The sequence below is a fragment of the Tripterygium wilfordii genome, chromosome 10, assembly GCF_013401445.1.
Source record: "Tripterygium wilfordii isolate XIE 37 chromosome 10, ASM1340144v1, whole genome shotgun sequence".
Classification (NCBI taxonomy): domain Eukaryota; kingdom Viridiplantae; phylum Streptophyta; class Magnoliopsida; order Celastrales; family Celastraceae; genus Tripterygium; species Tripterygium wilfordii.
In genome coordinates, this window is record NC_052241.1 from 4,361,025 (window position 1) to 4,378,461 (window position 17,437).

Consider the following 17,437-nt stretch of genomic DNA (forward strand, 5'->3'; position numbering starts at 1 on the left):
TTTTTTTCACAATTAAAGTGAAAAACCACTTTTGTAGTTATTCCCTTTTTTTTTAGTCTTTTATTTGTTATGGTCTCGCCCTCGCTATCTGCATGCGCGTGAACGTCACGCTCAATTAGGTTAAACTTTCGAGAAGAACCCAAAAAAAGAGCCCAGAGCACATAGCCCATAACTCAGTCGTGAAACGCATTACCATCAGCCACTTAGGGCAAATGCAATGGGAATTAATTTGCTGGGCCAACATTTTTGTTGGCCCGGTCCTACCTCTATTACACAAAAAGTCAAGTCAAACACGAATTCTAATACAGCCACATCAGCAAAATACAAATTTCTATAAACTTTTTCTTCCCACACACTTTCTCTTTCCACCCAACCCAACAACATTTCATTCCTCCATATTATCCACAACAAAACTACATCAAAACATCAAATATCAATACATCCACATCAGCAAAACACTTATCCCAATACAGCCACATAAGCAAAACACATTTTACAATACAGTCAGATCAGCAAAAGACAATATCTTTGTTGCCCCAATACCACTTCACCATTGCATTTGCCCTTAGAGGTGTACATCAGGTGGGTTCTAGGATATCGGACCGAATTAGACCCGACTATATTTTTTTTAGGTAATGAGAGACTCGACGAATAAGTAGTGTTTTAAATACCGGTTCAATCGAAAATCGGAGGGGTCACCGGTACGATTTAATAAAATATAGGTAAAATACTGGTTTAGTCAAATAGGCATGAATACCGGTTGTTTGGTTTGAAAAACTTCAAAAATGAGAATTTTTCAGTAAAAAAACACAAAATATGAAAATAAATAAGTTAAAAAAAAAACGAAAGGAGCAAAAGTTTAACCTAATTGAGATTTAAACAGTTATGTTGGACTTAGAGACCTAGTTTGGTAAAACTTTTTGAAAGTAGCAGATATGCTAGAAGAAATGGTGGTAGTAGAAATGTTGAGCAATTTTAGTAGCAGATATGCTGCATGAATGCTAGGTAAGTGTTTGGTTGTACTTTTGATGGTAACAATTATTCTGTATAGCATATTGTGACAAATTATGCGCAGGGCTATTAAGCATTTTAGCTGTAGGCAACACATGTATATATAAACATAAAAGTTTAAATTTATAAAATAAAAAAATTAATGAAAATAAAATAAAGATAATTAATTTACAACCCATAATTAAATAATAATATCAGTGACTACTATTAATTAATTAATTATATAAAGTGTAAAAATTGTGATATTTAATCAAACACTTTCTTAATAAGTAAGGGTATATTTGGTATATTAATAATTGACTAGGGACTGGTGTGAATCATTTGCAAGCGGACAAGTCGCACAAGTAATAAAGAGTGAATAGAGCATCGTTCCCATGAGAATGTTTTGGCAATTTCAATTCAATGACAATATAAGCAATTAACACACTAAAATGGCAAAGTGAATTGTTGATTGCTAAGGCTCCTAATTTCACCACTTCTTATCCGACTAAACTCCATTGGTTCATTCATTCTTACTTCTCAAGTTAGTTGTTGACAATCGATTTCTCAAACTATCCATTGTTCTATTCCTAGATACATTGAAAGTATTTTCAATAGAATCCCTGTTATTCCTAACATTCGGTTTCATATCAAAAATCCCTTAAGCATAATGGGAATCAATTAGTGATTGCATAAGTCATGAACCTATATTCCTATAGTTCATACAACCTATGTTTTCTATGGATTCTTGCAACCCTAGGTTTATCCTTCCGGTCTCAACCTAGACTAGAAATCATTCAAATGGTGATCAAGCATTTGAAAGCAATAAGCATATCCACAGAAAATCAACAACATAAAAAGAGATTCAAGAACAATAAACCAATTTCATTTAATCTTCAAAGAAGGGTTTCATTAGGACCCTTAGTTAGAGGATTAGTTCCTCATAACTAAGGAATACAGCATAAGATCCAAAATAGCAAACATTAAATACAAGATCAAAGAAGAAAAGAAGGAAAACTCTTTAACCCCCTTGCGCTTGCGCCAATGGCTGCTGTCGAGAAGCTCCCAAAGCCCTTGGTTTTGCTCAAAAAGGGAAAAGTCCCTAAGACCCTAAAAATCTAAGCTTTTATACCCCTAACAACCATCCAGTCGTTTCTTCTAATAAGTTTGTGCCGTTTTGAATGGGACCATTTGGGGTTTAGGGCAAGTTCGTGCCTTTTACAAAACTTCAGAATCGTCTCGCGAACCTGACTGATAGATCGGATTATGGTCCGATCGATTGGAATTCTCATCTGTCTGGCTCAGCTCCATGGATGTCCGATTCATCGGACCATAATCCGATTGATCGGTTCTGCTCTCTGGTTCCAATTCTTGCTCTTTCCTATCCATACAGCTACTTTTCTTCCATTTGTGCCCCGGCACCTGAAATGCGCAAATAACACTCTTTAAGCAGCATATAGTCCAAAATAACTCTTAAACAATGCAAGATTTCATGTAGAAGGATGCACAATTATATGAATATAATTGGCATATCAGGGACAAAATAGGAAAAAGTTGGTTAAAATTTGTGAAATTGTACAAATTTGGAGCATTTTATAAGTAGTATAAATGCTCTAAAAAAAGCCATTGGAATAAGTGTCATGAAATTATTGTTTGGATGACTTGCAACATTTATACTAACAAGTAGTATAAATGCTGCCAAAAAATGTCATTCAAACTGGCCCTTAGACTATAATTTATGTGGTTGTGTTGAACTTTCTTATAAGGATGTTTGTTACTTTGAGATTGAGTTTGATAATATTGTGTTTAATTTGATATCCAGAGTTTTATATTGTATTTATTACTTTATTTGGATTGATTTTAATTTATAGTATTTTTCAAATTTTCTAATAATTTATAATTTACTATAAATTATCAAAAAAATTAATTAATTAAATCATACCATTCGACCGATCAAATCGGTTGCTGGTGGCCTTGAAATCCGATGTTTAAAACATTGCGAATAATCCTGTTAGGCTGTTAAGGGTTATCGGGAATAGGGTTATTGGTTTTTGGATTATTGATTCCGGATCACTGGGTTATCGGCTCAAGCACTACCGGAATGGGACTTTCTAAATACACTCATTCTATTTACTTGAAATACCCACTCTATATCCCAATTAAGGCTTCTCACGCTGCCCAAGACCTGCCCAAGACTAATGTTCCCCTGATGAATGCTAGGATTTGACAGAGATAAGCAAATGCATCAAGGATGATTCGTTGAAATTATCAATAAAGTTCTAAAATTTTGCTTTAACAACTCTTTGTCACGTGGAGAGTTCTAATTAGGTCATTCTTGGTTCCCAGCAAGTGCCTTCACACATGACAGGATAATTATTGACCAAATAATTTTTTTTGATACACCCACAATATATCATCACTTGTTATAGCACTAATTAATTAATTAATAATTGTTAATTAGCAAAAAACAACTCTACTTTTAGACATAATTATTTGCCAAGTTTTTTTAAGAATTTTTTTTTGTGTTGGGGTAATGTTAAAATATAATTAATTAAGTCAAAAATAATCTTAAATTTTAAACCTTATATTCTAAACTCCGTATTAAATTCTAAAACACTGAATTATAACTACTTAATACTAATAACACAAAAGTTTGAATATTTAAAACAAATTTATACAAACATATTAACACATGTTACATTCCTAATCTTCCAACGCAATGGTTTCAGAAGGAAACCTAGGACACATATACTGCATGTACGTATCAATTCGCTCCGCATACGGGGTAGCCCACACAGCTGCACAATCATGCCTGAAGTGAACCCATTGAGGCATAATGGGAGGCATTGGGTAACCCTCTGTCAATGCAACCTGGACGTAGTGATTATTATTTACGTACCCGATAGCGATAGCAACATGTTGATCCGATGGTGATGGAGCAGATCGAAGTGGCAAATACGTCAAGCTTTGTGCAGCACTTAAAATGTGTAATATCACATTGAACTTCGAAGCAATCAAGAGACCCATGTTTGGCATAGTCATCCAATGCTTAATCGATGCTCCTCTATCTAATGCAAAGAAGTTCAGTGAGTTGTAAACACGAGTCCATTGGTCATCACTGTCAAATATTGCAACATATTGTGTACTGAATATGTGTAGCTCTTCTATTAAGTCATACCGAATATTTGCCCATGCATCTTTGTGAAGACCAAGACAGACAACTGTCACCCGAAAGTCACAATTTCCATCAGGTTTTACGTCTTGTACATGCATAATGTAAGGGTGCAATATAGGTAGAAACTGACGAACATAGGCATGTACAAAGTAATTGTAAACAGAGGAGCAACTATGTCTTGTTGGTTCCTGGAATTGGAAAATATATGGCTTTACAAGCTCAAATGTAGTTGTATTAGCACGAGTGGATATGTCATCTCTGTTCTTCAAGTCAAGGCCTCCTAACGAATAACTGTTTCTGGTTGGTTCCTGAGAATGAAGGGAATCATGCTCAACAAACAAGAACGCAGACGGATTAACACGAGTATTTGTTGCAACCTTTTTTTTGAGGAGGGGCGTCCACGAGTGTTTGTCTTAACAGCAAGTTCACGAATTGAAGTTGTTGATGGTGTGATTATCTCCCCCAACTTCCTTAAAAGACTGAATTTACCATGCCTTGATTGTTGTCTAAAATGTTTTGTGAACACTTGCAGCCCGACGTCACAATCAATGTCATCATCTTGAAGAGACACACACAGTGATAAGTCAAGTTTCCTTCAAAATTTATCTATGGAATCAATTGGTATGGGATGACCATCGTTCAAATATATTGCTTGCTCGTGCGCATATGGCAGTCCATAGCTCGTACGAAGTCGACATCCGCATTTGTAGCAAACTTCTCTGACATCCTTAAATCACATTGGAACAATAGTCTAGGACTCTTCCCGATTAGATTAGTTTCTGACCGTTTAATGGCAATGATATATCCTAAATTGCGTCTAGTATTTTGAATTCAATCAATTAGAGTTTGGCGCAAATTGAATACCCGAAAATGTATTAATTCTATTAGAAATTAACAACTTTTTAATAAAAATTGACAAAAAAAAACATAATTGGAATTGAGTTAAATATCATACGATGTCGGTGGAAAATTCGTTTATAACATTTTCATCTTCTTGTTTTATTTCGTTTTTGAGAATATCATCCTGACAACAATATACATTCACTTGAGCATCTGCAACTAATAAAAAATATTTCTTCAAATAATTAAAGAATTGTATATTTACCTGATCACTTGAACCACTTGAAAATTGTAGATCATTGGCCCAAATCCTCAGTTGATCCAAATTCATATCTTCTGCTGGTATGTATATTGTCAAGAAGAACCATCTCTATGTATATACAAACTAATACATAATGCACACAGGTCTGATGAAACCTAAAGAGACACACTTTAACATAGAATATATTCCTTGAAAATAGAGAATATATTCCCGAAACTAAAGTTGACGACTCCCTACAGGTGTAAACGTTAACAAATTAAGACACATATTTGCGTCATACGATGAGTCCCTTTCTTCTAAGTGAAAAGAAATATGTCATGTGCATGTAAAGATGTCATGAGCATGTAAAGCTTAGAAGAGTCCAATTTATATATATATATATATCCATGCGCATGTAAAACTTAAAAGAGTCCAATTTAGACAAAACAAGATAAGACATGATAAGACAACACATGAGTTCATTGCATGTGTATGACTAGATTACATAGGCAAAGTCATATTGGAGGGGTGTAAATATTAACACCCTACTGGAATTGGGTCACTTAGGAAAGCTTCCAGACAATGGGTCCAAAGTGTGCCGTAGTTTTAAAATGATCGGCCCATAAGTAGGTCCCCACATATACCAATAATTGTCAAAAGTTCAATTTTCTTGTCAATCTCATCCACAACTCGGCAAACTCTCTCTCCCCTTCCATGGTTCTCTCTTTCAATTCTTGGCAATTCTAGGGAAAATTAAATATTAATCCCTTATTGAAGAGTTTTGTTCCAACAATGACACTCTTAAAAGTCTTATTCCATAAAATTCATGTAGTTTGAACTAATATTTCAAAAAAGATAAAAAGTTAAAATATATAGTTTTATTGTCTAAAATACCCTCATCTTCATCATCAAACATGGCACATGCCTCCTGCACATGATTCATCTCTGACCTCTGCCGGAAGCTTGGTCTCTGTCATCGGAAGCTTCTTCTCCGTCCCTCATGGCTTATTCGAGAGTTATATGTCATTTTTTATTGATTTTTCATCCCGATTTTTATTGTATTCGAACTAGATCTACTCATACTCACCACGGGACCTATAGATCTTGTTGTTTTCATTCGATTTGTCATCACACCATTCATTTTGACATTTTCTGTGGTGATTTTCGTGGTTTTTTGGGATCTATAGACTGTAGGTGATATGTTATATGTTTCGATTAATTTGATATCTGTCATAATGTCATCTGTCTTGTAAAAATGTTATCTATCTTTAATGAAATGTTATCTGTTTGAAGTTTCGAAACAGATAATATATTAGAACAGATCCGAAACAGATATTATATCTGCAGATTCAGATCTGATTTCAGAAGGAAAAAAAGAGTTCGAAAAAACAATAAAACCTCGTAGGTAATGCGCCTTGATCCGTGGAGTCGATTTAGGCTTTAGGGCGTTGATAGTTGCCGGCTTTGGCCGTATTGGTCGGATCTAACTCTTTTTCAAACGGTGGCTGTGATTTTATGAAGCTTTTTCGACAACTCAATTGATAATCGACTGTGGGTGATGATTGGGTTTTGATCGGACTGACCTAGAGCTTCATTTTGGTAGTTGGCTTGTTGAAAATGATGAACGGACGATCAATTTCCAATATGGTGGAGCAAGAAAGGAGGAGGAAGAAGAAGAAAGAAAGAAAAAGGAGGGAAGATATTTTTATGAGTTCATAGATTTTGCTTTTTTTACAATTTTTTTTTTAAATTATCCTTATTTGAATACAACTTTTAATCTTTTTGTTCTTATGGGTAAAAACCCTTCTAATTAATCTCATCATTGCGACACAAAGACAGTCAATAGTTGGAGAATTTGAGTTGGAGAGATCTTTGGACTTTGATGGGCCTCAGTTTCTATTTCTTCATTAGCCAGAAGCAACAACAAGAATGGAAAATTCTCTTGTGATCCTCCACAGATTATTACCTTTTACTGGCCTTCACCTTCTCCTCATTCTTCTTCACTCCCTCTTATAACTTTCCTTTCAATGCCGGTTCTTTTCCGGTCAGACATCCCATGTTCGGTTTGGTTCCTGAAAAATCAATCACCTTCTCCGACCCTATACTTCCCCGGGAAAATAAAGCAGGAAAGAATTTATTGATTAATATTTTTTGGGGCATTCATCTGATTTGAGGTAACGATGTTCATACGATTCTTATTAAGATAATTTTAATAATAATTGAATGTATTTATGTTTATTTCTTATTGTATCTTCCATTTTCTTTTCTCGGAAACCAAACTAGAGATTTTCTATGGCCTCGGTATTTCTGTCCCGCGTGGTGGGCGATCTGACGGTGGGGAAGCCTGAGTTGGTGGAATCCTAAGAGATGGAGACGGTGGAGTCAGCTATTCCGGCAATAGGAGAGTCCACGGAGTGTGGTATACCATCACTTGTTGGTATGGTGGAGCACTGTGAAATGAGGCAGCAGAGGTTTGTGGGTATCCTGAATTCTCTAGATATTGTTGCGTTCTTGGCCAGGGATGAGTGCCTGGATGATCATGAGAAGGCCTTGAAAACCCCCGTCTCAGAGGTGGTTGTTCTATCTATTCTCTATTGAGATTGGTTGATCCTGGCACAAGGTTGGCTCTTCTTGTGTTTCTTTATCTTTTTGCTTTGAAGAATTCCAGATTCCTTTTAGCTGGATTTTGTTATGAGTATGACTGTATGATGTATGAGGATTGAGGGCAAACCTTGGCCCACTGATAGAGTTACTTGATTGCGAGTTAGGGGTCACAGGTTCCCAATTTGGCGGTAATTCTGCGTGTATGATTTAGTCATGCCCTGTGTTATGATTATTATATCGGAAATGATGATGAGATGATTTGAGCATTTTGCAAAGCCCACATATTGCTGCTTTTTTATTTGTTTGATGCTTGTGATTGTTTTATTTGGTATTGAGGGGCGAAATGTTATAGGAAAATTTAATTTCTCAAGAATTTTAACCACCCATGTGATTTTATAAGCATGATGACTGAATCATGCATGGGTGACAAGTCATTTGGAAGTGAATCATGCCCGGGTGACGAGTCATTTGGAACTTATGATGGGATGATATGATTGCTTTGATACACCTTCGTCGTGTTCTGTAACAGATTGTTTTATACTTGTGATTGTTATATATGTTCTGGTGATGAATCAATGCGTAGATGAGATGCTCTCTTATATGTATGCATGTGTATGTATGCACATAGATTTGTCTCTGATTTCTGCTGTGATTTAAGCGTTGCAAGGAAAGCATTGGACTGAGCATCATTTTAATTTTCTTTCACGAATTTACGGAGGCTCAACTAGATCTCTATAGTGAAAAGTGGCTTTCATGTGAATAGCATGTAATTTGGCTGTCAAAGATTTCTGTTGTTGATAAGTATAGCAGTCATGGATTGTTGCTTATTGTCCTTACTGGAAGGCATAGAGAATTAAAAGTGAGCAAAATGAAGAGATGCATATTCATTCATAAACTGTTGAAGTGATAACTTTTAAATTATGATTCTTTTGCTTAATGCCATCAGTACTTGGTAGACTGAAGTTACTAAAGTTTTGGATATAAGAAAAATCTTTCAAGCTTTTTATAAATGTTTGTCAGTGATTTTCATTCATTGGTAAGAGAACTTTTTCAGGTAAGATAAGTGGTTGGTTATAATTTAAAGAAAAGATTCTCAGGTGCTTCTCTAGCCAAATAGTGATAAGAGTAGAGGCCTCATGCCGTATCAACCATATTATTTTTTTGTGGGTTGTTCAATTCCAGTAGGGTGTTCTATCCTAATAGAGCCTATTGTAGGGAAAAAAAATTTGTTGGAAACATTTTAAATCAGCCGATTTTTTTTTTTTTTTTTTGTGATTTCTTTTCAGTTTCACAATTATATATTGCTTCCTTCGGTGAGCTCTCTGTTCATCTAGGTCATGTGCTGGAACTAAGTTTTAGTTTGTCGTATGAGTGGAAGAATAGAAGTTCTTGTTTGGCTGTCTGTTGACTTAATTTTTACAGGGTGCAATGCAGCCTACAATAAAATTACTTTAGGTTGACTATCCTTATTTCTGCTTTCATATTTAGTGTGGCCATGGCTCCTTGTTGAGGATAAGCTGATAAACATGATTATTGCTTTTTTAGTTTCACAATTATATAATGCTTTCTTTGGTAAGCTATCTGGCCATCTAGGTCATGTGCTGGAACTAAGTTTTAGTTTGTCATATGGGTGAAAGAAGAGAAGTTCTTGTTTGGCTGTCTGTTCACTTAATTTTTACAGGGTGCAATGCAGCCTACAATAAAATTACTATAGGTTGACTCTCCTATATGCTTTCATATTTAGTGTGGCCGTGGCTCCTTGTTGAGGATAAGCTGATTAAACATGATTATTGCTTTTTCCTTGAAAATGCATTGTATGTTATCGATTGTAATGAAAATCGGTCGTTTACGATCTGTCAATATATGTTTATCTGATTTCCTAGACCAGGATTTGTTGCTATTGGACTATAGTTGTTAATTATTTATTGATTAACTTTACAATGTGGAGCTTCCATTTGTACCTATAGCGAGGAGGGCAACCTTTGGTTCATAATAATCTACATGTTGAGAATGGCTTAATGAAACCACATTTTTTGGCAATAATAGCTATAATTTTTGTAGATATTGTTTTCACTTTGAGAGGGTTGAAAATGAGATGGCAGTCTGCTGATCAGTGAAATCGATTTACCTCATGGGCCACATAGGAGATGAAAAAAGATTGAAGGATATAGAGATGTAATAGTGTTTTTTGTTTTTTTTTTTTTTTTTCATTTTCCCAGATCAATGTACTAATTTGTTCACTCTACTAAATGATTTTGCTTCTAGTGCTAATGGTGATTACGATTTCTTGTTCTGATGCAAGATTGATAGATGCGCTGGAGATGATGAAGCAAGGAGTTAGGCGTCTTCTTGTTCCAAAGAGTGTGGTATGGAAAGGCATGAGCAAGCGTTTCTCAGTTCTATACCATGGGAGGTGGCTCAAAAACATTGATACCTCTAGCAGCAACGGTAACCTGACTGCCAACATCAACTGGCCTTCGGCTTCCACTTCTATCCGTGACAAATTCTGCTGCCTTTCTAGAGAGAATGTTATTCGCTTCCGTATTGATTGTCTTGGCGCTCTAGCTCCACTATTCCCCTTTCATCCATCTCCTCTCTGGGAGCCATCAACCCGAACTATCAATTCGTTGAAGCCTCCCTCCCAGCTATTGAAGTTACAAAACGGCCGCCAGGAGATCCCAGTGCGGTGGTTGTTGTGGAGCCCACTCCAGATGGTCAGTATATGATCATAGGAGAGATCTTAGCATCCAAACTATGGAAATGTAATTATTTGGTTGCAACCTGTGCTTTAACCAATCTCTTGGTCGGCCAGTTGTCAGGGGGTTGAGGATAACGTGACCTCAAGATCATTCCCCGATTTTTCAGTTGATTCTGCAGTTGGTGATAGTAGTGCAAGGAATGTGTCTGGATCAATGCGGCCGAAGAAGTTCAGTAGCAGAAGTATTGGCTTTAGTTCGACAAACACAGCCCTAGGCATGAGTCGGAGCATGTATAGGGGAAGAAGTGCACCCTTGACAATCAAAATGACAAGCTCGTTGGCTGCAGTCATGGCTCAGATGTTGTCCCACAGAGCAACCCATGTATGGGTAACTGAGGATGAAAGCGACGATGTTTTAGTTGGGGTGCTTGGTTATGCAGCCTTTATTTCTGCAAATCGATCCATAGAAACCCTTGTATCTGAGATACAAAACTGAATTGTTTGCCTTGTCTATGTTGTTCTGTGTATGAAAATTTTGAATGTTTATGTATCCTTTGTGGGGATTTGGAGGTTCAAATAGACTTCCTCATGTGTAATGCTCTTGTACTGTTGAATAATGAAGGGACCCTGTAGTTTTGTGTTCTACTACATCCCTGTTGTAATTGGTTATAACTTTAATAAAGATATTTTGATCATCGTCCGTAACCTCTAAACTCACTATAAATATTCTTATTGTAAAAACCCTAAGAATGAGAGAGAGTATGAATCCTTTTATTTAGAGAGGAGATCATCAATAAAATTTATCAACGTCACCTGTGGACGTAGGTAAGATTGGTCGAACCAAGTTACTCGTTATCTTTTGTGTGTGATTGATTTTGTTTTCGATTTCTCTATTTTTCGCATTAGTTTTTTGCATTGATCGTCAACATCCTTTTCCGCACAACATTCCTTCATTGCCAGAGTAACAGTTTCTTCAATATCATTTTTTAGGCCAGACGTGTTATGACGTTTATTGGCCTTGTGTTTTAGAAAGAGCCAGACCATGTTGGCAGGCCTGTAGGTGAGGCCATCCCCGATGGGTTTGCTCTCTATTTTCAGGTCCAGGAAAAGGAGAATAATTCTTGGTTGAACTTTATTATCGGATGTCACTGACAAAAGGAACTGTGAGAGGCATAAGATTGCATCAGAAGCCTCAGAATTAGAGATGTATAATGAGCGACTACTGTGAATGTATTCCTGAACACTAACGTCCAGACAAGTCCAATCATGATGACGACTCAGCCTTTTATATTCAATTTATAAACCATAAAATACCATGCAATAAGACGAAAATCTTTGAAAAATGCCTCTTACATATTCTTCAATCCTGAATTCCTGATGTCCAGTGAGGATCAAGGACCGACTATGCCTTACTTGGTGCACACGTCTGATAAAGTAAGAATTTACAAATGAACTTTTTTAAGTTTTTGGAGGTGTGAAAAAGAGAGAATATATAGTTGAGAAGATTCAGATATAGGCCAGTTGAGAAGTAAGATAGAGATGCCCTGTACCTGGTACCCATGCCCACATACATATTATTCAGGAGATGTTGTTATTACAACTAGCATTTGTTCTCTCTCTCTCTCTCTCTCTTAAATTATGGGAATTTCTGAAAAATTCCCATATGGGTTTTCTTTTCATTCACTTGATTTTCGTGGAGAACAGCTAACAAGCTTTCACTAGTTACATCCAAAGAAAGCTTTTGTATGACTAAATTATTAAAGACAATACTTTGATGTGTTTGGCTTGGATTATCTAATAGTATAATTTTTGTTGACAACAATTTTAATGTTAAGAGATAGGACATGTGTCATGTACGTAGCAAAACATCAAATATTAGGTATATGCTCTATGCACCACTAATCGCAATATCGGGTTAATTACACTTTGTCACTTTGATGATGGTTTATATATAATGGAGTTTCAAGCGTAACCTTTGAATATATATGTGTGTGTGTGTATATGTCATGGAGTTCCAACTGATATGTAAGCTTGTCAAAGGTAAACTCCATTGACCTTTTTAATCAATTTTATGACTTTACACTTGTTAAAAGGTTCCTTCTACTCTATATGAAGATGACATCTTTGACAACAATCAACATGCACGTTGAAGGAGTGTTATTATTCATGTACTTTTAATATGTATTTTATTTTATTTTATTTTAATTACCCAACGGTGGCATAAGAGCAGCCTAATTCGCCATTATATTATATGCATTTAACTATATATTTAAGAGTACTTATACATAGTTTATGGGGAAAAAATGTACACCTCTTATATAACCTTATTTATTCCTACTATATATGATAAGTTGATGACCTTCAACTCCATGAAACGTGAATATTTATTATCTATTGTGTCACTCTAATGTGCGCCTTCTTCTATGTATATATACATGGCAAGAAAAAAAAACACCAAGTGACCTACTTTTATCATGAATCATCAATCACCAATAATATATATATACATATATATGTATATAGAGACTGGTTAGTTAGAGTTGTGGAGGCAACAACATATTCTATTCAAAGCTTTGAAGCAGGGTTAAAGACAAAAATTGAAAATGTACACACTAGACATGAATAACACAGATAACTAATAGATTAAAAGTGGAATGAAACAAAAGCTACTTTGTCCGTTAGACATGAAGAACATATATATATATATATGTACATATATTCCAGACATGCTTGTCATTCCATCAGTCCAACTAAGATCATCCAATCACACACATTTAACCAAAGTAGCTCAGCTCTACCAATATTGGAAAACAGTTCATTTTAATTCTTTTTTAGTTGGATGACTGAAATTAATGTCACAGAATTATGCTATTTCACATCCCATCAAATCTTGAAGAGGAATAATGCTGTATTAGTGAGTGGAGAATGGAAGGCATGAATGGACTTTGTATAGGTTATAGCTTACAGCAATGGATAGGCTGCATTGACGGCCCTAATTTAGAGCAGGTCCAACTATCCGGTAGACATGTTGAGCTGTGGAATTATTGGTTAAAAAAAAAACAATGCATATAGTTAGCAAGACAAGCATAGATATAATTCTAGATGGAATTTATTCTATGTGCCTCAGATTTAATTTGCTAGTGCTTTAATTGTCTATAAATCCATGACACTTAATTGTCACTATCTCAACACTCTTGTATTAATGGAACCCATATATATATATATATATATATATGAAAGTTGTTAAATATATGCTTTGCTTATCTCATTCATCAATGATCCACTACTTTAGTGTAAAATGCTAGGAATATTAAACAATAATACACCTCAGAAACCCTAACTATTTGCAATGGTGGGTGGAATAATCGCTGGACCTCATTCCTTATTCTATACAAAACTGCTGACCATAACTTGAATTTTTTTTTTCTTTAATTAGTGAAAGCAACAACACACCTCTATTCACAAAGCACTAAAGAAAAAAAATTGAAAATTCAAGACCATTCGAGATGAATCAACAGGATAGAATTCTATACAACCAAACAAAATAATAAGAGAAAAAAAAATTCAATTTGGTCTTTCCTTTGCATGCATATAGTGTTGGTTATAAATACCTATACAACCTCTATTCATTCCAACACAAACCAATACACCCTCTCAAATAGCGCTATTGAAACCTTCAACTATTTAGAGTATTAGTTAAGGTTTGGAATTGAAAGAGAATATATATATATATTAGGGTTTGAAGATGATAGGGTGGGGAGATGTTTATAATGTGGTGGTTGCAATGTTTCCACTCTATGTTGCATTAATGTTAGGTTATGGTTCTGTGAAATGGTGGAACATATTTACACCTGATCAGTGTGGAGCCATAAACCGTCTTGTTTGTTTCTTCACACTCCCTTTTTTCACCTTCGAGTTCACAACCCATATCGATCCTTTCAAGATGAATTACAAATTCATCGCCGCCGATGTAATATCGAAGGTTATCATTGTCGTGGTGCTTGCTTTCTGGGCTAAATGTAGTAGCAAAGGAAGCTATTGTTGGTCCATTACGAGTTTCTCGTTATGCACTTTGACGAATACCCTAGTTGTTGGTGTGCCTTTGATCAAAGCCATGTATGGTGCAATGGGGGTGGATCTTGTGGTCCAAGCATCGGTGATCCAAGGCATCATATGGCTCACGGTTCTCCTGTTCGTCTTAGAATTCCGACGAACAGGGATCGACGCCTCTTCTTCTTCGAATACGAATACTAATCGTGGTGAGGATGTAGAGAAGGATGTGGACGAAGGCAACACAATTGCTACTAGGCCTTCATTTTGGTCTTTGATGAAGAAGGTTTGGCTGAAAATGGCTATGAATCCAAACTCGTATGCTTGTATCATTGGGATTGTTTGGGCTTTTATAGCTAACAGGTTTGTGAAAGAATAAATTAATCTCTTTCTCTTTCTTTTTCTGAAATTAATATTTCATATTTTGATTTAGATATTATTATATATGCTTTTTTTTTTTGTTTAATTAGGTGGCATATTGAAACACCTAGCTTGATGGAAGGATCTGTTTTGATCATGTCAAAAGCTGGGACTGGCACTGCCATGTTTAGTATGGGTGAGACCAATTTAAATGTATTATAATATTATTTTTGAACATATTTAGTCATGAATATATATATATATATATATATATATATATATATATATATATATATATATGTGTGTGTGTGTGTGTGTATAAATGTAAAAATTGGATGGTGCAGGGATTTTCATGGCATTACAAGAAAAGGTGATAGCCTGTGGAACAAGTTTAGCAGTGATTGGGATGGTGTTAAGGTTCATAGCTGGACCAGCAGCTATGGCTATTGGTTCCATTGCTGTTGGCTTGCATGGTGATGTCTTACGTGTTGCCATTATACAGGTATATACATACACACACACACACACACACATATACATATATACACACATATATATACATACATATATATATATATATATGTTAGGTCTTCTTCGTTCTCTCTCCACACAAAAAAGAAAAAGAAAATCTTAATTGTTCTTTCATTTATTTTATTTATTTGCAGGCAGCACTGCCACAATCCATAACATCTTTCATCTTTGCCAAAGAATATGGTTTACATGCACAAGTGATTAGCACAGCGTAAGTAATAATTAACAAAAAACACTTTGAATTAAGTGGTTGAATTTATTTTGAGTTCTCTGAATTAATATATATATATATATATATATATATATATATATATATATATACCATGTTTGCAGGGTGATATTCGGGATGATGGTATCTCTTCCAGTGTTGATAGCATATTTTGCTATCTTGGAGTTCGTACATTGATCCTCTCTGAAAAACTTGGCCACACCCAGACTCAGTCACTCTTTTGTTCTTTTCCTTTCTCCTCTCTTCTTTTCTCTTCTCCTCTTCTTGGTTTGGAAACTATTGGAACTAAATTAATTATTGCTTCCATATTTCTTACTGGCTTCACTACAAATAGTGATGTTATCTTGTATTGTTAATTGCGCGAGCTCATAGGTTGACCCAATAGACACCTGAAGAGTAGTGACCAAAGGTTCCTATGTCATAAATAATAATAATAATAATAAAGAAAATCTTGTTGATTAATTTGACTTATTATCTACGTTTATTGGCGAACGGGCTTGGTTATGCATGCCTAATTGCCTATACTTAGTACAGTCTGAGATTGGGACCCCTCCCATCCCCGAAAGGGCCGAACCAGTTCGATTTTTTTGGTTTAAGGCTTCCACCAAAAGAAAATGGGTCAAGGCCTGATCTTGGCAAGCTTAGCAGCCGATTACAACCCATTCGTAGGTTCCGTGGACTTAATCAAATCTTAATCATCACATCTCCATTTGCATTATGAATAATGTTTGAGACCTCAAAACGTGGCCCTCATTCAACTCCCAATTAATATGGAATGTTAGATGTTAAATGGTATTAGTAGTTTTTTTAAATTAGCAATATACAATAGAATGATATGGTCTAACTAGATCTGAAGAATTTTTAGTGGGCCATAAAAAACATACATGCTTCGACAATACCAATATAATGACATCATTTTGATGTGACGGGGATGTGGGCATGGCAAAGCAATTGCCCATATGTTTGCTCTTAGATTGACGTTCTTGCTAGCAGGCGTACCTTATGAGGGATTGGACTAATCGGTGCACAGGTGGTAGGAGCGGACAATTCCTTGGATGTGGTGTGGACCCCACAAGGGCAAAAAAAATCCCCCACAATTTTTTTTTTTGCTCATAGGCTACATACATACTAAGTCATGCCCGAGGGGCATGAAGACCATCACAACGAATAAAAATTACTCAAATCCCAACCCTCTTGGTGAGATGCCTCAAGGTCCTAGACAGACAACCTAACCAATTAGACTACCTCCCATTCTCAATCCCCCACAATTTCAATTGACATCAACCCTTGGTTGTACTGTTGTATCATATATATATAAAGCAGAAAAAATCCCCCACAATCTCAATTGGCATGAACCCTTGGTTGTAATGTTATATTATATTATATTATATATATATAAAGAAATAAAGGAACAAAAACTTACGGTAAAAGATAAATTCCGTTGCCGGGACTTGAAACCGGGTCTTTCGGGTGAGAGCCGAATATCCTAACCAACTAGACTACAACGGATCGCTAAATAATGGCCCATTTCTAACAGTTTCTTTTAGGATTGTAGATCTTTTTGACTATTAGCCATTTTAACGATTCGAAAATGCTAAAAAACAATTTCACTTGTGTTCATTAGATTCTCATATAGTCATATTTATAATACAGATCACACGCGACACAGAATATATTCTCTTCTCATGGCACCAAGCATATCAGATTGAGTCTGCAAAA

At 35.6% G+C, this 17,437-nt stretch overlaps 1 protein-coding gene, 1 non-coding gene and 1 pseudogene across 2 annotated transcripts; 2 read left to right on the forward strand and 1 right to left on the reverse strand.

Annotated features, from left to right (window-relative positions):
• The first annotated feature begins 7,538 nt into the window (after nucleotides 1–7,538).
• On the forward strand, nucleotides 7,539–11,125 carry LOC120006937 (annotated as a pseudogene).
• Nucleotides 11,126–14,201: 3,076 nt separating this feature from the next.
• LOC120008031 (auxin efflux carrier component 5) lies at nucleotides 14,202–16,126 on the forward strand. Its single transcript, XM_038858538.1, has 5 exons — nucleotides 14,202–14,961; nucleotides 15,069–15,154; nucleotides 15,303–15,460; nucleotides 15,624–15,700; nucleotides 15,823–16,126. The coding sequence occupies exons 1-5, from the start codon at nucleotides 14,294–14,296 to the stop codon at nucleotides 15,893–15,895; spliced, it is 1,062 nt and encodes a 353-aa protein (XP_038714466.1). The 5' UTR covers nucleotides 14,202–14,293; the 3' UTR covers nucleotides 15,896–16,126.
• Nucleotides 16,127–17,154: 1,028 nt separating this feature from the next.
• TRNAE-CUC lies at nucleotides 17,155–17,227 on the reverse strand. The gene has a single exon. It is a non-coding gene; the product is annotated as a tRNA-Glu (tRNA).
• Nucleotides 17,228–17,437: the final 210 nt, after the last annotated feature.